At 38.9% G+C, this 25490-nt stretch overlaps 2 protein-coding genes across 8 annotated transcripts in view; both read right to left on the minus strand.

Moving 5' to 3' along the window:
• Positions 1-25490, minus strand: part of PABPC1 (poly(A) binding protein cytoplasmic 1) — a 688709-nt gene that overhangs the window by 515878 nt on the left and 147341 nt on the right. The gene's annotated exons all lie outside the window — the stretch shown is intronic.
• Positions 1-25490, minus strand: part of RNF19A (ring finger protein 19A, RBR E3 ubiquitin protein ligase) — a 58122-nt gene that overhangs the window by 17159 nt on the left and 15473 nt on the right. For 4 of the 7 annotated variants that reach the window (XM_030232783.2, XM_030232754.2, XM_018912517.3 and 1 more), the window contains one exon: positions 3459-4226. In XM_030232783.2, the coding sequence (XP_030088643.1) occupies positions 3459-4075 (617 nt within the window). In that variant the 5' untranslated portion in view covers positions 4076-4226. Of the gene's footprint in view, positions 1-3458; positions 4227-5004; positions 5235-19527; positions 19671-25490 lie in introns of all 7 variants that reach the window. The other 3 variants (XM_030232762.2, XM_030232769.2, XM_030232758.2) reach the window with 3 other exon arrangements.

Below are 25490 nucleotides of genomic sequence, written 5' to 3' on the forward strand. Positions count from 1 at the left end.
CAGGTAACAACCAGGATCAGGATGCATTTGAGCTGGTAACAGAGGCTGTGGATGAAGCAGCCCAGGGTCAGAAAGTCTGTGGTGCCAGTTCTATGGACCATTCTGGCAAGGGGCTGCTGCAGGGCAGGAGACCCCTCGACCCTTCAGCCCACCCAGGGCAGAGCTGCTGCAGCAGAGCTTCTCCTCCAAACTGATCTGCAGTTCTCCTATGGGGAGGATAAGCAGTTCTCCACTGGGATGGAAGTAAGAGCAATACACTTGGTACTGCAAGTAACTTTGTTCCAAGATCTGTTTGGTTCCTATTTTGCTGACCCTAGGACTTGTTTTTACCCAAATACAGTTGAAACAGAGAGGAAAAAGAATTATTTACTTCTTAACCATTAATTGTTGTTTCCTTAGAATCCAGGAGACCAATGATGTAAAAACCGCTATATTTTAATAGACTGATCTGGTTCCCCTCCATTTTTTTCATTTCAGGGATCAAAGTTTTTAAAATTATTTGCTCTTTATCCAGTCCAGATTTTTGACTTAGTGTGATGCCCAAACCCTGAAACAATACTACATGGGATGTCTGATCAACACTGAGAAGAGCTGAAGCACTGTTGTGCACCATCCATTTTTTAACTATTCGTGCAGTAATTTTTTCCTACCAAAATGCTCAATTTCATATTAATTTCCTATTACAGTACTTGTTTCTAATCAGGAAATTATGCTACCCTCTGAATTTATTGCACCTCTCCTACTTTGAGATTAATTGCAAATTTAGTAAATGCATTCCATCCATCTCCTTCATGAAATATTTGATCCATGCTAAAAGGTCATAACCCTAATGCATTCTGCCAGTTCTACACCTCAAAAACTGTTCAGAAAAAGAAATAAACCCCAGCTTTAACTGCATATTGTACAACTGGATTAGCAGCCAAAGCAATGAGAAACTGTGACTACTGTTGCACCATGTAATTATTAAAGCAAATGTGCGCTGACCTGCAGTTTGTGTGCACTGAATGTCGTGCATCATCCCTGAACAATGTTTGTTAGCAAAGGCTCTTCTGTGGAAGTCTGAGTAGTGTTTGCTTCCCTAAACCTTACACCTGTACAGTTCCTTCCTTCATCTTCCTGCTAAGCTCCACCACAACATCAAATCCCCACTTTCCACACCACTCTCACTTCTCCTTCCTACCTCCCACTGTGAGCTTTCCCTCAGCTGGGCACCTACAGACTTGTCAGACAGTGCTGTGATGGCTGCCTGAAAGCAAAATTTAAATTTTTAACTGGAGGATTCATACACAGGTATCTCTCTTGCTGGAGACACTACTGATGGTCTTTCTGTTACTCAAGTAGTATGTATGCCCTTTCCCCTAAAGTACTTAGATTAACATTTGCTAAATTCTCAATCCCTGCTGCCCAACAGATCTAAGGATTCTCAAGGTTTCAAAACAATCAGGAGAAGGATGGGAAAAAGACAAAACATGACTACAGGAGCTCTTGCTTGTTTAGGATGACAACCAGAAACAGTGATCCTCCTGAGAAGTACCCGAGTAGCCAACTTTATTCCACTTTAAACTAGTAATGAGAATTCAGTGCAGAAGCACGATCTGTGCATTAAAAGCAGAACTCATCTACCACTGTGAAGCATTTCCCTGCCACTTCAAGTATAAGGAAAAATCATGGTATCAAAAGCACAACATGAGGTTGCCCATACAGTACAAGTTTGTTCCCTTCACACAGACATGGCAGAATTTATCTGCCTGGCAACATACTGTATTTTTCACAGGACTCCCCTCCCAGAGTACGGACCATGCAACAAGCAGTTCTGCAGCAATGATTTAACTACTTGCTGCACACTAATGCATTGCTGTGGTCCCACATGACTGCATGGAACTTTAACTTTGCTCTGAACACCCACTTTTTATTTTTATGGTGGTGTTATCCATAGCAATTATCATCACAGTTTCTGACCACTGAAAGATACTTAGGAGGTTTTTTCTTAAAAAGCAGATAAGAAAATGGACACATAAAAGCCAAAACAGGTTAAACAAACCTGCCTTAGTCTACTTTATTAAATACTAAAAAAGTATCTGAACCACTGAAACATGGTATACTAGAAAATATTTTAACAGGTCTTAAATGCTTCTCCTGAGCCTGAATAATCATAGATTATACCACAAAAACACAGGGCAAAACATCCTTCTGAATATCAAATAATACCTTCTAGTGGTTGTTTTATTTTTCAGTATCAAAATATTAAGAGTAAACTGTACTGGCTTTGTTCATATGACTTTGTTACAAGCTCATGCAACCAAAACATCCCTCAAGTTATTTTTCCTTCTGTCCTCAAACTATGCCACAGCAATGCCATCCACTTTGGACTACGTATGAAACTATCACCTTTCCAGTCCCTGCTTTTGACTTGTGTTAGCAAATTCTGTTTCTTTCAAAGTATGAAAGCAAAATTGTATTTTAAATAAGTCCTAAACATTAAGCACCTGGTTATTAACACTGGAGTATTTAATCTACCTAACAGTCAGTCCTATCTTGCTCGTTCTCCTGCAACATTCTTCCTCTTATTCATTCTTCTTATTGATCATCTGTGAGGCTTTGAAACAGAGCTGTCAGCCTCTGAGTTTTTAGTGTGCACTGCACATCTGGATTGCAGTCATGCCTATAATCTTTAAGCAGTATGATAACACAAACAATCTCAAAAAAAGCAGCTTGCTGAAGAATGGCATTATGAGACACCAGCAGCACAAAAGCAGGATGAGCTGCTGCTCAGTAGTATTCAGCCTACTTAGAATTCAGCATGGTTTCAGAACTGTTTAAAGTATTAAAGCAAAGTTAAAACACTGCGTTCCCCAGATAATAAGAAGGAACAAGCTGATTATCTTACATCAGAATCCTGCTGACAGGCAACAAGTACTATCTCCATCAGCCACAAGATGGAAGATATCTGAAGCAGGAGAGGCCTTTTAATTCAAAGAAAAGCTTAAATCATTTTTCACAGTTAAAAAGCCAAATTACCCACAGTGCTTTAACAAATTAAGTTAAATTACAGTCACCAATTTTTCAATTCTCCTCAGTTTGAGCTTTGTACCATTACCTTGGCAGTGCAACATCTAAATTTCTTTTGCTTGCTGCAAATAAATGGCAGGCATCTACCAATAAAAGTTGCTTGACATGGCTGAAATTCCCTCTGTGCAGAAAAAAAGGGGAAAACCTACTCCAGAAAGCATTTTATTTGAGAAGGTGGTTGTGGCTTGGAGTGGTTCTTACTGTTGTTTTCATTTTAATTTGTTTTGGTTTCTTGTCTTTTTTCTTATTAAAGATAATTCTACCTGGTACCTACTCGTACAATAGTAACAACATCCTAAGTAAAGCAAGTGACTTTTCAAAAATCATGATGTTATGAAAATTATGTATTTACACTGTGACTTTTTTGCAAATCTAGGAAAAATACATACCCGCAATCTGGAGCTGGGCACCACCTACAATCAGGATCCGCAACCAGCCATCGCCTAAGCATAAACTCTTCATATTTTTCCATCAAGATGTCATCATTTAATATCAAACGAATATCATGAGGATTAAAGCGTTCTGAGCATTCTGGGCAGCTAATATTAACTCTGCTCTCAGAGATCTCTATCCGCAGATACTGACGTAAGCAATCCACACAGGATCTATGGTGACAAGTCATTATCTCGGGGAACCTGTCCTTGGAGTGCCGCAAAAGGCACAAGGGGCATTCCATGAAGTCTCCGCTTGGTTTGCTGCTAGAGGTTGTTCCGTTATCAGAAGAGGTACATGTGGAGAAAATAGAGTTCTTGTCTGTACACATTTCTGAATGAATACTTTCAATACTTGCAATTCCATCAACACCTCCATTTAAATCCCTAGATTTGCGTTTTGTGTCTTTTTTTCTCCGAAAAAGTGAGCCCAGCGAAATTCTTCTTTTCTTTGGTGCCTTTTTAACTGATGGCAGGCTCACAGAGGAAGCAGAAGACTGGAGGTCCCGATCAGAGCCCATTTGCCGATGTAAACTCATGTCTAGGTCACTCATCAGAAAGGGGTTAAATTTCATATACAATTCTAATCATTTTTAAGGATCAAATAGAGGCAGAGGATACAGGCATATTATTATGTAATCCAGTTTGAGAGTCTTCATGCAGAAAATTCACACGTATCTGCTTCCAGCAAATCCTTCAGAAGAATTCCCTGTATGAGGAGGAGACCTGAAAAAAAAAAAAAAAAAAAAGGCAGGATTAGAATCACAGCTATCACTATTGGTTCTGAAAGGTCACAGCACTCTAGTGACCTGTTATTTCTATTGCTGCCATCTTTTCCTCACCATCTGACCCAATACCTCTTCCTGTCAGCTTTTTCTAGCCTTTACATCCTTCTTATCTTAACAAGCCTGGAATTTCCTTCTGGTCAAGGACTATCTTTGCTACACTTAATCAGTGCAGAGAAAGGCATCTGCACTCCCCTGCTCCCCCCCAAGGGAAGTAATGTGTGTGCATGTGTCTATGCATGAGTAGAAATTAACCCAGGGTGACAATTAAGTAAATATGCAAGTTCTTCTATAAAGCTTAGCAACAGGCTTACAGCATTGGAAACTTTTCTGTTTCCTCTACCTTACATTTTCTGCACATGTGATAAGGTCAAGTACAAATCTAATACAGTTAATTAAAAGAAAGATTCCTCAGTGTTTTTTGAACCATTCAGACTGACAGCAGAAATTAAATCACTGTGGCTAAACAACTCAAGATATTCTCAAAATCTGAGGGTTCTCAGAGAAGTATGCATATTTACAGCACAAGACATCTGAATATTTCAGGGAGCAGAGCTGCAGAGTGACAGCCAACACTGCTTGATTATACAGAAGCTGAAGGGCACGGCAAAGACTACAGTTAAGGTGACTACATTTGAATTTTTTATCAGATATATTTCTGTAAGAAAAAAAGAGTCCACAATCCAGATTCCCATCACATACCAAGCTTCAGTTATTACCTATGTATAAGATGACACCAAGGATTTCCTTCTGTTCTCTGTTGCTTAAATGACTGCACAGTGACAAGAGAGAGAAAGAAGGAACTCTTCCTATTTTCCTCTGACAGAGGAAAAAGCAGCAGATCATCTCCAACCAAAACCACTAAGTTCTCCCCAAACATGCAACTATTCCCACTTCTTGGAAGCTTGACTGTACAAGAGGAATTTTTTTACTTATTGGTGAACTGCATCTGTAACAGAAGAATGAGAAGGCATTTCTTATGTGACACAGTGTTGCAAATCCACATGGAAAGATACTGTCAGGCAAAACTACTGCCATCCTTTCTTTCCTCAGTGTTTCCCAACTGACCCCCCAGAAATGTGTAAATGGGTTTCTATGACCTTACCAAAAGATAAAATCTGAAACTGGATACTAAAATTAAGTCCAAAGGTAGGAACAAAGGAATGTAGAGATGAATGCCTGTGTTTATAAGAGCTAAGCAGGCTGCACAGCCGTTAGAGACCGGCACAAATCCAAACACGTGCAGCAGCCCCCGGAAGGGATCACTGGGCTGCTTGGGTCAAGACTAGGGAAGTTTCAGGGGACGGCTCACCAGCAGCGGAAACAGGAATCCCTCTCCAAAGAGGAAACACAGAAATAGCCCACAGGCTGTCCCTCTCACCAGAGCCACTGCTGGGCCCTCTGCACACCACCAGGCAGCTGCTCAGTCTGTACCAGCAGGGAGCCAAGACAGCACCGCTCGGTTTCCACTACCAGCCAGCATGGCAGTACTCCACAGGAATACTACCTTCCCCAAGTGTGAAAATTAAAGACATGAGAAAAAAAGGAAAAAAAAACCCAATCCCACACAAAATCCCTACCAAAAAACATGTACATCTCCTGGTTTTGGTAAAAAGAGGTCTCACATTCTGAGCACCTAGAGTTTTTTTAGAATTAAAAAGCCACCATATTCTATTTTTCAAATGCTGAATTATTACTGCTTTCTTCTTTCTTCTTGTTTTTCTAATAAAGGAAAATCTTACCACGGTGAACATATTAAAAAATAATCTTAGCTTACCCTCAGAGTCTAAAATAAAGAGTATAAATACTTCAAGAACATAACATACTCTTCCTTCCCTCCTAAGGGAATGTTTTTAGTCAAAAAACGATCTTGGATGCTTTACCTGCTCCTGTTCCCAAAACAAATTCAATAACTTTGCAGCCGCTGTTTCTCATTAAATGAACTAAAACATACCCTGATCTAAAAAAATAAAAAAAAGTGAAACTGAAAAAAACTACTCCATAATTTTCAAAGAAGAAGACATCCTTCTCTTCAGGATCTTGGTATTATGTTATATCATAGACAGACATAACTGGTAGACCATGTGTGAAATATACTACAGATACAGTCCACTGCTGACAATTTTGACATAAATTTGTATGTTCAGAACTGCAAGAATAACCTTAAAAACATTTTTTATAATTGGATAATTACTAACATTGGTATGTTCACACAGATACCACGAGGGCAGTGGAAAGTGCCAAACTCCTAAATCAGGAGAGTTCATGAACAAAATTAACAGCAAGCAAAGCATTCATTTCAGGCAAAAAGTCTGTTGCTAGTTGTTTGGTTTTTTGGGGTTTTTTTTGGTTTTTTTTTTTTTTTTTTGGGGGGGGGTGTTGTGGTTTTGTTTGTTTTTAAAAATACAACAGAAAAAGGTAGGAAGTAAACACAGTAACACAGCCAAGTGTATGACTACAAGCCTTCCCCTCCTCCCTTTCTCTGGAGAAAAAAGAATGTGTTATTACAGCATTTCTGCCAGTTCCAACAGATGTACAAAATCAAGAAATAGCAGTTCTGGTGATGAACCAGTTGTACTTTTTTTCTTTTTAAATAAACAAAGATTCTCCCATGATGTAAAAAAAGAGACCAGTACATCCCATAGTTCTGTCTGCATAATGTGATCTGATAAGCAGTCTCTCCAAAAAAGCAGATTGCTCTTCTAAGGAAAATAGTTAAACTTTGACAGGACTTTTGAAAAGAAAAGTTATTTCAGTTATTTCAGACAACTGGCAGTTGCTCTGCCAGTTATTTCAGACAATCATCAATTATGCTCTTTAGATTTAAATGCACAGAACTACTTTCAAAAGCCAAGCTCTTCCTTATATAGTAATTTTGGACTGACATTCTAGTGACGTTCAAAGATGACTTTGCTGAAGTGAAAAGATTCAGCAGATGATTTATTAGAGGAAAAAATGAAGACAAATGTTACAATACTAATAATGATCAGAGCTGCACAAAATCATAAAAGCTTTACTAGCGCAATCTGGAGCACTGGCCAGTTCTCATGTTGCCCAACCCAACACAGCATCTGCATGTTTCTGCTGACAAAATAAGTGAAAAATACTTGATTTTGTACAGCCAGAAAAAACAATGCCTGCATTATTCCAGCAACAACAAGTTCACATGAAGGGGATAGGATACTCTGTGCAAACTGAAGCTCTGAAATCCAACAACTTAAAATGAGCTGAAACACACAAACTGTATTAGTAATAAACAATATGATTTTGAGGCAACATACATTGCAAGTTTTGCATTACTCTTACTGACCAGTATGAACTCTGTCAAGTTCAACAAAAAAACTAATATGGGCAACAGCAAATGGGCAGAAAAAACAGAGACTGCAAATCCTAAAACTTTTAAGTTCACTACTGTTTTCAACATTTCCTCAAAAGCACTTACCGACTACAGAAAAAACATATTTCTGGCTCCCTGCCATGCCCAAAGCCCTACCACAAATCCGAATTCCAGCCGTGCTTTGCATTCTGCTCGTGCCACAGACTTACCACAAAACACCAGTTGCCACAGCACAAACACACCTTGTCATCTGAAGATGCATAAAGGACATTTAGAGTTGCAACTATCTGAAGCTCAGTATTAAGCTGGTATCTGTTCCTTCTGCAACCCTGCCTAAACTATTTGCTAGGGAAACCTAATAAGTATTCTGCTAAATGCCTTCAATAGTACTTTTTGACCACGCTTCTTTAAGTAAATGCTATTGGTGACCATATAATGGAGGGGGATGGAAAGGAATTGGGAATAATCTTGCCAAGGGAGAAGATTTCAGCTGAAGAGATGACTGGGGTGATGAGTATCTTCTAATATGGCTGTCCATGGCACAAGCTTTGCTTTTCTCATCAATTTCAAAACACTTCGGAAATGCCCTAAGTGCAGCTGAGAATAACTCTGCTGATTTTGCAAGAAAAGAGTGACAAATGCCTACCTCCATAAGCCCAGCTGCTGGGGGAGATTAGTTCCCTCATGCTCTAACTGTCCTCCAAACACACCAGAGGCACAAGCTCAGCATGCTGCCTACTGTTCCATTACATGCCCAATCTGGGGCAAAAAGTCTGTCATCACAACAAACAGCTTCACATGTTTGCAAAACAAAGGCAGACTTAAACATCAGCATAAGAAAGGACAGAACCCACCATAAACACAAATGTATCTACATCCTCACTAAATACCATAAATATTCCCTCATGTAATTGGTGCTTAAATAGCCAATCTAGACTTCTGCTCCAAACAAACTCTCTTCATCTTAGGCATTTGCTCCTCCAACTCTGTTAGCATACTGAAAGCTACTTCTTGATTAAAACTGACTCTTAATAGCTTCCTTTCTGATATCTGCAATTCCCAGCATCTGTACTCTCTAGCTGCTTTCTGAAATGCACTGATCCAGCTTGAAGAGAGCTGTAAAAAAAAAAAAAGAATAAACCTTCAGAGCTTGAATTTCAACCACCATCATAGATAATTTCTGCTTCTCTCTTCCAATAAGCACCTCCTACCAATCACACACAATTCTAAAATTTCTAAGCCGTGATGTTGTTAACATAGAAATATCACTAATCATCTAAAAGAGGCATCAAAAACAAATTTTCCTTTTCATTTAATCCATGTCTAAGAGCTATAAACATAGTGGAATAAAACGTAAAACAAAAATATGAAAGAGCTGAAGCTACTCAAATACCAACACACAGGATTTTGAAATGGCAAACAAGTACCTGATTTCAATGGCCATTCTTTAAATGTCAGCTCATTCCACAGCAGTGTGTAAAACTGGGGGAAAAATATAAACACTTTTGCCTGAAGATTTCTAAAAGAGTGTATCCCTACTCACTTTACACATGCCTCAGGTTCAAGTATTTACCTGGCACTGCCATGTTAAAAGAGTGATGAACAGCCTGGAAAAGTTTAACATCTTAGACAAGGTTAAATTTTGACATCTGTGTGCTTCTGCAGCACTCTGTCCCATTAAAAACATCTCACCATAGTCATGTCAATGCACATGGTGTGAGGGCATGTTAGGACTGTTACTTTTATTGCAGATGATTTAGTACAAGCAGAACCAACACTTTGCAACTTGGAAGAAAACAGATGGAAATTATGTTGAAACAACAAGGGTTCTCTGGCAGAACCTTTATATGCACTAAGATGAAAAATATAATCCTTTAATGGTAACACAGTGCAGCATATTGTGTTAGGCAAATGCATATTGTGCAGGTGACACACAACTGCAACAATTAGCTAAACACCTTTATGACTCCTTCACTAGATTTCCCTTCATATTCAAGATCAAGAATCAACATTTTCCATGTGGAATTTCAAAGACTGTAAAGACACTTGAACTTAATTTGTGTAGTATTTTTGATTGTCTTCTTTGATTTCTAATAAAAGGTGAAACAAAGAGTTGATAGTATTTGGACTAAACTGAACAGTTAATTCTTCAAAAGAAAATTGACAAATTTGTATCAGAAGATTTCTCAAGCTTTTAACACAAACTCAGACATACAGATACTTATTAAACATTTACAGTGGTTTGTTACAGTATGACATACAGGATGCAAAAAATTCGTCAAAGCCTCTTAAATAATTCATTTAAATCAAACTGAACTGTGTAAAACTACTTCAAATATATGCTCATGTAAATTTTACTTCATCGTGACTTTTCTCCTTCAAAAAAAGGCAACAATATGGTAATTTACATGTTATGGAAGTCTTACCTTTCAGACACTTTCACAAGAAGGTATCTTCTACTTTCTATCCTGCTTTGTTCTAAGAGGTATGTATGCAAATGCTTTTCTTATAGTATGAAGAACATTTATTACAAAAGTTACTGGAGTTGCTCCTACTAGTAGTAAATCCTTTCCAGAGTGAAAATCACTTGATCATTTAGTCAATTACATCTCATTTCTTTATGCTTACAATGGACTGTTGATAGATGCAGAGGCCATTATTCCAATAACAGAATTCCCAAATCCACAACTAACTCAAGTTTTCCAAACTTTAGAAATCTACCATGTCAAGACTTAAACTTCACATATCATCTTTAAATGACAGAAAAACAGCTGCAGTGGCATAATATAATTTCTTTAATTTATGTAAATCCAAAGACTGGGAGCAGAGTTTCTAGCAAGTACCATACCAAGCACTCAACTCACTAATTTGGAGCTCACAGTGGGCTCAGTGAAGGTGCTGACAAGATCTGGAACATGCCCATATCAGCACAGTAAGCAGAATAGGGTAGGTCCCTTATCCCTAATTTGAGAGGAAGTCAGACCCTAATGGTCTACATGTGCCAAACTGGAATAAGCCAGTTTGGCACATGTAGACCATTAGACAAGTGCCAAGTGAGGAACAAGGGGTCTTCCAGGAGCAACAGGAGTTGCTTTAACATATGGAAGTTGCTACAATGCAGTCAGTTTACTTTAGATCAAGTCTTCTAATAATTAGTCTCACCCGACTTCTTATGGAGAAATTTAGGTTAGATGTTAGGAAGAAATTCTTTACTCAGAGCATAGTGAGGCACTGGCACAGGCTGCCCAGAGAAGCTACGGATGCCCCACTCCTGGAAGTGTTCTAGGCCAGGTTGGACATAACCTTGATCAGCCTCATCTAGTAGGTGATATTCCTGCCCATGCAGGGCAGGGGGCTTGGAACTAGATTATCTTTAATGTCCTTTTCAGCCCACATAATTCTATGATTCGATGTTATTAAAAACCCCTGATATTCATGGATACTATTATACAAAATTAAGAGAAAAGCATATGTGAGGCAGAGATTAAATTATCTCTACTGCACTGTTACCGTGTCTCAGTTTGTTCTGACTGCACTTTATTTTTCCTTAAGGTCCTGTGTCAATTATCTGGAAATTCTATTTTCACTTACAGAACAAAGCAATATTGTTTGTAAAACAATGACACAAACAGACTGACTATGAGCCCACTTGGGCTCAAGGACTGAGAGAGTCAGACTGACTGGGTATGAAAATCAAAAGATTGACAGTATTTAAAATACAGAAAAGCCTACAGAACTGTCAAAAGTGAACTGATATACAACATTCTGTTTTAAAATTCACAATGGTATGTAACACATGACAAACTAACCCTGACAGCTAGAAAAATCTTCAACAGCTTATTAAAAAAAAAAAAAAGTTATGCTTCTTCCTTAGAAATTTATGAGCAATACATCCTGTATCATGTGTCCATGACAGCTGCTATTAGGAAAGGAAGTCTCGCAAGCTGCTCAGCTCATTCTGAAAGTCTCTGCACAAATGACTGGCAAAACCGTTCCTCTTGCAGATAATGCCTGTAAATAAGAGAGTACACCCAAAGTGCCTCCCTCAGTCTGGCGGCAAAAGGGAAAGAATTCCTTAAATTCTAAAAACATTAATTTTCCAAGTCAGCAGCATTAAATCTGGGCATATTGTGTGCAGTGGCTGACCAAAGCTAAGAACTCAGTGGAGAGATGCTTTCTATTTGTGTATCTGCAGGCCTGTGTCTGTTGCAAGTTAAGACTATTTGCAATTTTCCCTTATCTAACTCAGCAGAGCAATCTTAGTTCAACCACGCATTCGCTTGCGTGTCAAAAGCTTCTCCTGTGCACTGTGGTGCCTTCTGCAAACAAATGTACACCAAACTCTGCCAAGAGGAAACCAAAGTCTTGGAAACACTGAAGGGAAAAAAACACAACAAAACCAAGAAGGAAGCAAAACAAAAATCACCAAAACGTTTAACTACTTTAATCCTTTAATCATTAAAATCCTCACACTACGCTTTTCTTGCAAAAGGAACTGGAATGTGTTCTCTTAGCGCAATGATGGTCATGTACGTTCACTTCTGAGTATTGTGGAGAGATTTATATATCTATATATAGATACAGATACATAAAAATAAGTATTGTTCTAAAATATTTTACTAGCTAGTGCTCTGAAAAGTGGAAGCAACACTAAGGGATTTAAAACCTGCACAAGCTGTGTCTACTATGTACCAAAAAAAAAGGTTTAATCTAACTGTATTAATACTTTCATTCCTGCACTTGCTTTTTATTCTACACTATACATTGCAAAATAATTAAAGACATACACCAGTGAAATAACAAAAGACAGTTTTTGTTTCCTGCAGTGTCACCATCCCTGCAAGTGGAAAACATTGCATCACTCCTGAATGCTGAGATCATTCCTACAGAAAATGTTCCAAAATGAAAATAACCAATACCAACAAATTTCCAGAATAAGCAGATTTAATTTCAGGTCTGTAATTTTGCCTGGTCGAACAGTAACGGCTACATACTGAATTCTGACAATCTTTTATTTTCAAGCAGGCTTACAAGTTTGCCCCACTACAAAAACAAACCAAATAAAGCATAGCAAGAAATGAGATGGGACAAATATTGTAGGTAGAGGGATCTGGAACCATGAACAGGAGTTCCAGAGAGAGCACACAGACAGAATTTGAACAGCATAGCAGAGACAGCAGCTTGAGGGGATACATAAGAGGTTACAGATTGCAGTTCCTAGCTCCTAATGATTTTTAAATTCAGCAAGAGCCAGAGTTTCTGTCTTGTGCTGAGGGAAGATATTATTGACTGTCTGACTGGCAGCATCTTCCAGCTCTGTTTTATCTCTGGCATAATCAACCTCTATTTTGGAGGCAAGGGAGACAAAAAAAAAAACATAGAAAGACAATTCACAAACACCAATATCCCCCTCCCCGTCCCAGTCTTGAAATAGCTTTGCCTCCAACTAAGAAATCCTGGGAGCCATTAATGGATTACTTGATTAAACATTTGGTGCTATTTTACCATTTAAAAAAAAAAAAACCATATACACAGATATACTTTGCATAACACTTTTAAAGTAAACTAGTTAAAAGAGATTTAGAATTGCTAAAAAGTTAGTAAGAGTTCTGAATTCTTCCAGGTTAGGCTGTCCAGGTAAGACATCAGGTTAGGCTGACTAATAAGACCTTACCACGGGGATAAGAACTCGGTCAGTTTCTGAAAGTCACTGTGACAACTCATAGCAACTTACTTTGCCACTATCTCCCTTGAGAGCTGAACAACTGCCCTGCATTGGTCTTCTTTGATATCTTGTTACAGAGAATAATTTGGTAAATATACTTCAATATAAAACTTTCAGAAAAATTTGGATGACTGAGTGACTAATCCATGCCTGTCTATTCTAGCAGAAGCAAGTCAGGGATACAGACAGAAACTATGACAGAGTTTTCTGAACTCTGTTATGGCTAATGCCACAACTTCTGAAACTGCCCTCAGGTCAGGTACAAAGTTGCACCAGCCTAACCAACAACTCCTGTTCACTCAAGAGGTGATATTAGGTCAAAACCTAGCAAAACACATTCAATTCTCCTGCAGCCTGACCTATTAATTTATTTGGCCAAGTACGTTAACTGAAAAATCCTGCATGGATATTTTTCGTATCACCATGTCAATTTTTGCAATAATAGTTCTAAATTAACTGCTGCAATATAAAATACAGCCCAAGATTAAACAACAACAAAAGAAAAGGGAAAGAAAGAACAACTGAGAGAAAAAGAGACAAAAACAAAGACAGGGAAAGGTCTAGCCAGGGAAACAAAAATACTCCATCCTGCCAGAAACACTGCCTGTAGCTTCCAGACAGGAAACTCACAGCCTCCAGAAAAACCATTGGCGTCAGGAAATGGCAGAAGTACCATGAAACTTATCTCACAGCTGAACTTAATGCAAAATGAAGGGAGAACATTAGAAAAGGAAGGCAAGGACAGAGGACTAGCCACAGATCTTTGCTTATGGCTACACTAGGTGAAAATTTAAATCTTACTGAAGTGTTTTTGGAAAAAAAAATAATGGAAAAGATTATTCTAGACCAGCTGAAAATAAATAAATAAAAACCACCAGGTTGAAAAGACAGAGCCCATTCAGCACAGGAGAAGGGGAATGATCTAGCAGCATTTACAGGCAGACTCCACTAGCACTGTAAATACTGTAAACACTACTTTGAAAGCACAAAGCAAGAAAAAGCTGAATGCCAGTCATTTAAAGTACATCTGATGCTGTACCTATGCTGGAAATACAATACATGCCAATAGCAGGAGTTATTTTACCAGTACAATTATCCCACCTATAACATCACCACACTATGCCAGAAGATGCGTCTGTCAGCACACAGTAGGATTTAGCCAGGTTGATGAGAGTTTCTCTAAACATTTTTCACTGACATTGACACAGACTGAGCAGTAAGCAGAGTTTCTCTATGCAAAACAACTGCTGCATAAAATGGGTAGAAAAGTCATCACAAACACACCCACTCACGGCTTTGAAGACTGAATCCTGTGAAACTTTCTTAAGCTTTATTGCCTTAATGGTGTCCAAGCATGAGTCAACATAGGGGAGTTTGGGAATCCTCTGCACACCACTGCATTAGCCAGAGGCCTCATGTCAGGTGACACACTGGGTCCCAAAGTGCTGACAAGACCCTGACAGTGCTGCCACATTCAGGATGGTCAGAAAGTTTCCCACCAAATTTTAAAAGATAAATACTCAGTTTTCCTGCTATGTTTCACACATTTACCAACAGAATACAAAGTCAAAAAAGATCTGCAGAAGACCTAGAGTGATGCTCCTCTGCCAGCTGAGGATGCTACAGCAGTTCTTAGTGCTTATTGACACAAATGAGCATGTCAAGATGTAGCTGCACTATTCCACTTACTCTGTTACTTTTTAATTAGTGAATTACACCTCCATTGCCAGGCCTCACAACACAGTAAGCATTTCTGAAATACAGCTTCCTTGCCCTCATGCTTTTGAGGAGGGATTGCAAAGCCTTTTCCTTTCCACTCACCCCCTCACATTCAGACTCATGTACCTTTTCTGTGGTGAATTTTACCTTTTTCCTTCAAAAGCATCATCCTAAACAGCTCTTTCTACATAATCATAGAAACATTAGTTAGGCCCCTTTGTGCAATAGACTGTGACACATTATCTATATCCAGCAGTTACAGGCAGAAAATACAAAGCAAGCACAATGCAATTCATAGAAAAGCTACTGTGCTTATTTTCTCCATTATTTAGAACAGCTAAACGCTTCCTCATTATAGCCTCCAAAAAAAACCTGCTTTATTTCAGGTTCTGAGGTAAAACCATGTTTTGTGGTTTTTACATAGTAACACTGGTTATATGCCTTCAACTGTAGCCTTTTTAGCAGATCTCTAAAAAACCCAACACCTTAAGTCAGATTTAAAAGCCTCCTAGACCACAGAAATACCAGATTTGGTAAACTGAATTAGTACAGAAGATGCTGCCTCTAACCATGAGTACCTGTTAGCCTAAACCTGAGATCCAGCCCTCAAGTGTTGAGATTTCTTCCTTTAAAAAGCAGCACAAACAATTTGCAAACATAAAAGCTTCTTGTTTATTTTTAAATTCAGCTGCAACCCTACAGCTTGACTCTGAATCCTGTCACAGCGGCATCCACTGCTCGATTCTGTTCTGAGGGCCTTAAATATAGCTCTCCTGAGCTGTCTGCAGCCAGATAAGTCTTGGATGAAGCAAGTATCTTAAACTGAATATAACACACAGGCTTTCATATTTATTTTCAGGTCATAGATATTTGTTTAGTCAGTAATAACGAAAGTCAAATCTCTGCTCATCTTAAATCTAAAATACCAGTTTCTGTGGTGGCTCTAAATTCAGCGTCCTTGAGTCTTTGTTTTCTTTCTACTTCCAAGTTAACCATTAAGAATTTCAAATTGTAGTAGATGATTACTGATTTATTTTCTTTTTGCTTATCTAAACCTAGTGTTAATGGGGGGCGGGGGGAGGGAAATCCTTGAGCAACATATTTAGTTTGCCTCTAAAGAATATCTTCACTTGAAACACCAGCAAAGAACTCTTTCTGTAATCACAGTTCAAAGAACTGAAAGCAATATCCTGCCAGCCAATAGTGTCAGGCACAAATATTTACAGAATATTCTGAAATGCCTGTAATAAACAAATGGGAGAGAGATAGTTTATCAAGTACACTTTCTACCCACAAAGGACACAGAGCGAGTAGCGGGCCCCAAGGACGACTCCCAGTGCCACCCCCAACCACTGTTTCCATTCCAGCATGCCACGGTCCCAGAGCAGAGCCACTCCAAGTGCGCACAGCAAAACCTCACCCTGACTTTGCCGACGTCAGAGCTTTCTTGCCAGCAGACGCTTTAGAAATAGTTACATTAATTCTCCATTGTGCTGTGTAACTCAGAGCTTGCATTCCTGCATCGGAACACGAACGCAAAAAGAGCAGGAAGAGAGGGAGGACAAATTCAATTTTTCAGCCCGAGATTACAGCTGTGTCTGGCACGGTCTGTCCATGTGACTGGCTAGCTTTGCAGGCTTCAGGTAAATTCTCTCAGCCAAGCAGAGCCGGGAGGGGAAAAGAGCAGCGGCGGCAGGAGCCGAAGGTCGCGGCGGCCGGAGCGCCGGCGGGGCAGGGGCGCGGCCCGAGCCGTCCCCCGGCCGGCTGGCAGAAGGCAGCCCCAGCCCGCACCCGGCACACCTTGTCCCTCCGAGCCACTCCGCCTGGCCCAGACACAACGAGGGCACACGGCAGTGCATCGGCCTTCTTCTCCACCTCCCAAAAACAAACCAGATGCCTCAAGCAAGAAATATTTGAATTATTCTAGAAGCAGAAACCAGAGCCAAAGCTAACAGGTTGTACACTCTTGTGGATTGCTGAAGACTAAGTGATTGCTGAAACTGCCTGCAGACACTGGTCCGTGGTGGTGGCAGAATACCTCACACTGGCTGCCTGGGGAATGTACAATAATACTAAAAAGATACCTAAAATAACTCAGTCTCCCCTATAGCTTTGGTTTGGTTTTATTTTTACAGTGACCAGGGCTCACCTCTGCACCAATCCAACACCAGTAACATTCTGACTCTTCCCTCAGAAATGTAGCATTCACTCTCAGCAAAATACACAGAAGCACTAAGGCACACTCACAAGTGTGATGGCTCAGATTCCCACAGTCAAATGTGTAAGCAAAACGACCTTGAAACCATCTTCATTCCTTACTCTCAGCTACACCATATATTTAAATAAAAGGCTCCTCACTTCAGTCAGAGCATTTGCATTCCTGACATCCAGCAGATGCCAGATGAAACAGAAGAACCCTCACTGAGGACAGCATTCTGAAACAGATTCATAACATAGATTTTATAAACCTGCATTGAATACTCAAAGATAATGACACTTAGCTTCCATGGCTCCTGACATACGTCTGTTTGTTAATGCAAATCATCTTGGGAAGAAAACTGAGCATCTGAGAGACACCAGGCAAACCAGAGATGTTGACATTTAAACAAAAACCAAACACAACCGAGCTTCGAGTTTCATATTCACAAAGAGCCACATCTGTCTCTAAATAACCTATTGACACTACCAAACATTACTGAGTTAACTGTAGCTTACTATCCTGTTCCAACTCAGTGCACTGTAATCTGGACAAACCTGTATTTGTATTTGCTATCTTACAACAAGACCAGATCAGTACAAAATACCTGGACAAAATGCCAGCTGCTCTTTAGAAAATCTGGATATCAAATTTGGATATCACAGCTTTCTTCCCCTCAGCTGTAAGGATTCTTGCACAAGCATAACTCCTAAGCTCTAGTCTGAACCCATTCCTTTCTTTTGGCCATTGAAACCAATTTTAAAAATGTGGTATGTTTTCTCAGGGTGGGTGGGGAGGAAGAAACAGCAATAAACAAACTCTGAAAGTATTTAGGATTTCGGAATAAAGTGTTACCACCCGCTCCATTCTTCAGGCAGCACAGAAGTGCCTACAGCAACTGCGAAGTGCATCTGTGCAAGACCTTTTTTCTGCAAGTCTACTTTATAATGCAGGGTGAAACTTTAACAGAACGAATAAATATTCTTGATGACTGTTTCATATCCAGTCTGAAATGTACTTCTCTAGCCTTGTTACATTGCAGTATGTATGTGGTTTCCTTGCTAAAGCTAGCATGAGACAAAAATGAATCATACACTGCACCAATGCCAGAACAGAGAATAAAACAAGCTCAATTACTGTTACTGAGGAATGAAAGTCCCCAACAAAAATGTTGGTTGCACGCACATCTGTCTGGATTGTAGGATTAATTTTTTCAGTGTCTTTACCTAAGAAATAAGGCATATAAAATGTCAAAAGAGTTCTAGTGGTCTACAAGTGGGACATTTAAATCAGATCATTTTAACTTAGGTAAGTTGATAAAACAGCAGCTTTAACGATTTGATGGTTATTTAGAAGCTTCAAGTCTATGAGTGAAGAGAGCAGATAACAATTTCCATTCTGAAAAAAATGCAGTTTCTTTAACAATTCTGGTAGAGTGTCTGTTTTCAGTACAGAGAGCTTATTCTATTTTCTAAACAATTAGTCAACACCGCACAAAAAAAAAAAAGCTGTAACAGAAAAGTTATTCAGAAATTAATTCTGAAGTTCTTTTAGCTGTTCCATCAGTCACTTCATTCATGCTCACATCTTTTATGATTATGAACAAAAGTATTTGTAACAATTCACTTTCTGTCCTCATTTCTGACCTTTCTGATTTGCAGTCCTACTCATCCTCAAATACTTCCAGGGACAAAAAAATTATCAAACACTGTGTGAAAGAACATAAATGATTCCTCACTCTCTTCAAGTTGTGTGCAACTACAGAAGTACTCTGCTGCAGTTTTAGCCAGTATTATTAAAGAACTCTCCTCTGAAGAGCAAATCTGTTGTCACCTTGCAGTCATCACAGTGGTACAACTGTGAGAGTCGTGGAATGGAACTTAAGGAAGCTGAAAGGCCAAGGCATATTTTAAAGGATTCAAACATCACTACAGGTAGAGATTATGAATGATAAATGCAAATAAACTAGAAGAACAATGTGCCAGGTCAATTCACATGGCACAACACTTTGTCCAAAAAGGGATTGTTACAGCTCACAAGACTTATGTTATTATACTAGCAAGCCTTAACCTAAAATTAAATGTATGCTGAGAGCAGCCAAAAAGACCTGCTGGTCAGGCTGAGACCTGCTGGTCAGGCTGACTGTTCCTTTCTGGGAAGATAACAGCTACACTAAAACACAGCACTTTGCTTACATTTCAGTTTTGATATAACTGAGGTAGTTCGTATCTGCCCACACTTCCCCATTAGAGAAGTTACAGCACCTGCATTTGCGGCTTTTCAATGGAAGAGCAAAGCACTACTAAAACTTCACAGGTTTCGCTGTCTTGGTCCCTCGCCTTTCTCTCTAAATGTCCAGTAGCACAGTAGTCTCTGAAGCCACAGTCCTAGAAGACTTCTGCTGAGACTGAAGGGGAGAGAAGAAAAATGAGAAAGAGAAAAGAAATATGAAATCTGTGGAGTGAAAGTCAACCGACCTTAGAAAGCAGAATTCTATACAATTGACATGGAGATGCAGTATTGTTCGTTCACTAATCTGACCTCACCTCAAATTACTGAGAGAAGGGAAAGAGGGGGAGGATGTAACACAAATTGTTCTCAGGACAGTACGAAAAAATCCACAAGTATCCAGAAACTGCCCTCTCCTTATTAGGTACTTACTGGTATAGAGTAATTGCCATGTACTCCTTCCTTAAGTTTGGCCTGATAACAAAGAAGAAAATTAATATAGAAGTTTGGATCATGTCCATGTTTCAGTATTTCTGACAACTCTGGTTTCTACTTTGACTTTCTACTTTACTAAAAACACTTTTTCTTATCCTTTCATGTTTGTCTACAGTATCGAGATCCGCCAAAAAAAATGAGCTACCAAGTCTTTTTCTAACAAGGACAACAAAACCGTTGTGTTAAACAACTTTTTCATATAGAACTGTTTCCTACAGTGTACTTAATTCTAGTACATGAAAGTTCTACACAGCCCTGCCATACCTGGCAAAAACAAGTGAAAGCAACTGTCATCACACCACTGTTAATGTCATTATAGAAGACAAAATCTTACCCTCCTTCTGTCCCCCAGGAAGCTTTTCCCCAGTAAATAAATTATCTGCCTGTGATAGACAATATTATCAAACACTCTTCAGGTAACAGAGGCACAGAAAGCTACATTAAGAACTATTAGAACATTTAATATTGCACACTTGAGTGCTCAAAAATTAAGGATTCCAGTAAGCAAGCTGTCCATAAAAACTAAATTCAGCATCCCCCCAAACCAGCCAGTTGACAGTGTAGCTGGTGCACTGGAAGGCAATGCAAATTTTGGTCCAGTTTCAGCACCTATGAAGGCTGGCTGTGATATCTGATCCTTGTCACGGTGTCCAGGGGCATTAGGACATCTCTTCCCCTGTCCACAAAAAAGATCCAACTACCAGGACAGGCAGACACAAATTAAGTGGGGCCAGTTGCTTCTCACCCAAGCAGAGAGAAGTACAGCATCAGGTAGGTGAGCTGAAGTAAGAGAAGCTGGAAGACCTCTGCTGGATGCCACTTAGTGCTCTAGCAGTCATTTCCAAACCTTGGGGAGATCCTAAAGGATGTGTACAGCTTCTGAACTTCCCGCAGAATCACACAGACATACTGATTTTTCTGGAGTGGCCTAATTCCAGCAACAGCTTTTTCTCATTTCCATACTAAATGAGGCTCCATATCTACATGTTGTACATTTTTTGCTTTATAGCAACATTATACAACACTGAATTCACAAATACCACACAAATCCTTAAGATATTTTTACCAGACTAAAGGCTTCAAAATCATTAGCAAATCAATCTCCAAAGCAGTCCTGTGAAGCCTTCAGAGAAATTCTGCAATGGAAGATTATTTTCCAAATTTGCAAAACGAGAAACAAATACCAAAGCTAAAGCTGTCACCTGAAATGAGATTTTGGTATTGTGGGCTGCCAAAGTTCTAAGGCTGTTTTGCACCAATATAAGACTGTATAGGTCCAAAACTTAGACTGAGCATTGACAGCACTGACCTGCTGACCAACACCTGAAAGTCTGAAGATGGGCGTATAGGAAAACACCTAACTATTCTATAAGGGCCTTGCCCAATACTACAAACACTCTACAAGTGAGGTGCCACAGACTCCTTCTTTTAGCATTCCCTATCTTAAGCCTAAATCCCAGCACATTCCAAATAATGTGGCTGTTGTCTAATGATTTAAACACCAGTAGTATTTTTTCTGTTGCCAGGGCATGAGAATGTTCTCTTCCACAAATTTTCTGCAATTTAATAATTTGCAGACACCAAGTGACAAGACTTAGCTAGCATTAACTAGAATTAGTTTCTCTTTGAAACTTCTATCCCCGTGACAGATTTGATTAAGGCTGGCCAATGGGTTTCTAAAGAGCACAACAAACCTGGAAGTATGCCTTCTCTCAAGGACACCACAGCCTGCTACAGCATGTTTTGAACTAGCGATTGTGGAATACATCTCAAAGGAAGAACCCTGTGAAATAAATCCATGCTCCTCCAACAGCATACACAGGTGGGGGCTGAGAGGGCTGTGCATGGTAAAGCTTCATTTAAATCTGTCCATCCCTCCTTCCCAGACGTTGGTCAATAATTAGCAGGGGTTAAGGACCTGTAAACAGTCTCTTCTTTACTTTTGTAATTTTCTTTTCCATATGCTCTAGCTTGAGAGTAAAAATGTGAAGTAGGGACAGCTGTCATAAAAAGGGAGATTTGGTTTAAAACCAGCTGTTTCAGTCTACATCACCCTCAGTTCCTTCATGCAACCTTTTCCCCCCACTCTTCCTCACTTATCATTTTTCCTTCTACCTCTTCTCTTGCCTCTACCCATCATGTTTCTTTATACATCCTTTGAACTGAAGGTAGACAGCTCACACTTTGTCTCAAGCCTCTCATTCTGACAGAATCAAGAGCAGAAGGAAGCACTCCCCCTTCTCACTTGGGCCTCTCATCATTGACTTGATGCCCAGCAGCTGTGATACATCTAAGTACCTCACCACTTGCTACAATGGCTGAAAAGTGTGGCTGTATGTGAAATGTTCTGAATTTTGGTGCCACAACAGTCAGAGAAGATTGTTTTCAAGAAAATGCTCAGAACCACTTTCTAAAAATTTGCTATTCCTTTTAAGTTTTCACAGAAATAAAATACAGATGAAGCAAGGCTTCTCTAAGAAAATAAAATGTAAAAAAAACCACCCCAACCTCTGATCCAAAATACAGATGTTATAACATTCTCGGAGCAGTTGCATTACATTTTTAAACATTAAGAAACCTTTCCTTTGGATTCTCAGAAACAATATTTTATGGTTTTTTGGTTTTGTTTTTTGCTTTAGACCAACTACATTCTGAATGAAATAGAACCAAAAACATGAATGCCTGGTATCATAATGTGAAGTATTAATCTTACTTATATAAGATTCTGTCAGTTCTAAGTATTGTATACACAGTTGTATACACAATACTTGGAGCTTCTAACAAACTCCGAAGAAGAGAAATTTTTTGATGTTTACTTCATGTAGCAGCCCCAGTCCAAATGAATACCTACCAAGATACCTACCAAGAATATTTCCCTTCCATCATACACTTATCACATGTGTAACTGAATTTTTTTCATATCTAGTATAAATTCTAAAAACAAAGCATGAAGAGAAAGGAGGCATCACTCATTTTACAGTCAGATGTCTGAAGCAGCCAAATAATGTGACTTGCCAAACTCTGACAGAGACAATGCACAGAAAAGGTGACAATGGGCAGAGGAGAACATGTCTTACCCACAGCCAGACTGGGATGGCAGCAATGATCAGCCACCTCTGTCTAAGATGCTAAGGACTAAGCCACAGTAACTCCACAACTTGCTCTCACATTTGCTTATACTCTAATTTATGTAGCACACCAGGCCACTCATCACCATGGGCTGTCCTCAAAAACATTTAAAAATCCCACCACCATTTGGAATAGAAGCAAAGCATGTTTTTTGCTGCTTCATATGTAACTTTATCATCTGTCCCAAATACCCACAAGACTGTGTCAGTATAAACAACTGTTCCTCCTTTGTATCTCCTGCTCATTTTACAATATCCTCCACAGGACTGACATCACTGGAGAAAGACTCTTTACACTTTATTTTCCTTTGCCTGGCAAAATATATGGTCTGTAATGGCAGCCTGGAGGTATTTAATGCCATTCAACAGTATATTCTCTCATCCTTGAAGGAAAGACATATATATCTAGAAGGAAAGAAAAACACTTGATTAAAAAGAGACAAAAACAATTTCAAAGAATTTAATGTATTGACTCTGTAAATTATAACAGGAAAGTGCTGATACCTTCAGAAGGAAAGGTAATGACAAAATGATTTTAAAAGCTTGAAGGCCTTGGTTTGTTCCTCCAAAGTGAAGCAATGTTCCCTAACTAAGAAATAAATACGTAAAAGGCCAAGCCAGTTATATTATCCTTCAAACTAATTCAGAAATAAAAGTTCTAAAAGGATTTCAATAATATACTACTGTAATCCCCAATTGCTTAAAAAAGCTATTTAGGCAATTACTTAATTTGATAATGTTTTGTAAAAGAAACTGCAAACTTCCAACTGTCTACTAATTCATAAATTTGCAGATTACCATGCTAAAAAAAAAAACCCTGTTAGAAATGCTCAGGCACTCGATTGAAAGTGAGTGGATGTAGCTTTCATCTAAGACATATTCTTTCAATAGGAAGAGGCCAATCTATATTTTTAAAGCCCAGTCTATATTTTACTCAGATATAAATCATACAAGAATGTATTAAAATGTTACAATTTTAATACATTTCAAGCTATCAGTAACCATGAGAAATAAATCAACATTTCCAACTACCCTCCAAGTTCACCAGAACTTTACAAGTCACTCCCAATTTTATGAGCTCAGGATCCTGTCTGCAGCCTATGTAAGACTCCATTGTGCTAATGACAGGTGCAACAAATTTTCTATTGGTACCAGGCCCTAAACACGAACTTTTAACTTGTCAGAGTGGATTCAGATTCAAAAAGTACATTTATCTCCCAGCTAGTATGTTCTAGTACCTTCTATACTGCCATCCATATAAATACCAAATCTCTCTCTCAACACAGTAAATACCCAAGAAAATCTATGACAATGAGCCCAGCAGCCTAACGAAACACAGATCAAAAAACTGCTCCGTCAAAAATCAGTATTTAATTTGCTACTAATCCAGCTGAATAAATTCTTGTTCACACACTATAATATGAGGACAGAAGTTCTAACTTATCCTCATCTTTCTAATATCAAAACTGAATTTCCACCCAGAAAGATGCGAAGCCTTGGAACAGCGGTGTTAGCCAGGGAAGCAAGTGCATGACCAGAGGCTGACAGAGGGAAATACTGCATAAATCTCTGCATCATTTACAGCCACACACAGCCACCTGTAACACAGTGAATTACATATTTTCTAGATTTACAAACAAACTGTTGGAGAAGACTTGTTTCTCCTTTTGTCGGTGGTCAGCAGAAAAACAGGAAATTAATCAAGCTGAAATAATAAATGTTGAGAAGAAACACCATGAATTTTTGATCTTTCGTAAGATTCATTATTTTTTAAAGTGACAGACTTCAACAGAAAAATTGATTTAAAAATCATAGTTTTAACAGATAGGAGAATAACTATGGATTGTTCAGAAAAGGAAAACGTATTTGGGTCTTCTTTTTCTTTCTATTATGTCATGTCACAGGTGTCTTTCTGATGCATCATGATCCATATCCAAGTTCACTGACTGATGGAACACTAGCCAAGATAAGAAAGTTGGGAGGGCTGCCAAACAAGCATCAGTGCCAAATTACAGTGAACCCTTCATTTCTTTCCAGTTTTGCCACACAAGAGGCTTTATTTCCAACAACTCTGGGACTCCATTTTACAAATATGTTGTTGATAATGCATTTATTTACATTTCACTAGGACTTCCTTCAATGAACTGTGAGAAGTAACATACAATGACACCAACAAGCTCTGAAATCACTCTCCCATGTAAATGCAAAATCCTGTCATCTTTGAACACCATTTCTTATGGTCTGTCCCATCTGCTATTTAAGAGGAGTGAAAAACAAGCAGGTTAAAAAACAAAAATAAAGACACTAGCTATTCAAGAGAAACCCTTTCTACAAAAAATTTAAATGGCAGTCAGTAGCCAGATTATTTTGATTCA

The sequence above is a fragment of the Serinus canaria genome, chromosome 2 (genome assembly GCF_022539315.1).
Source record: "Serinus canaria isolate serCan28SL12 chromosome 2, serCan2020, whole genome shotgun sequence".
Classification (NCBI taxonomy): domain Eukaryota; kingdom Metazoa; phylum Chordata; class Aves; order Passeriformes; family Fringillidae; genus Serinus; species Serinus canaria.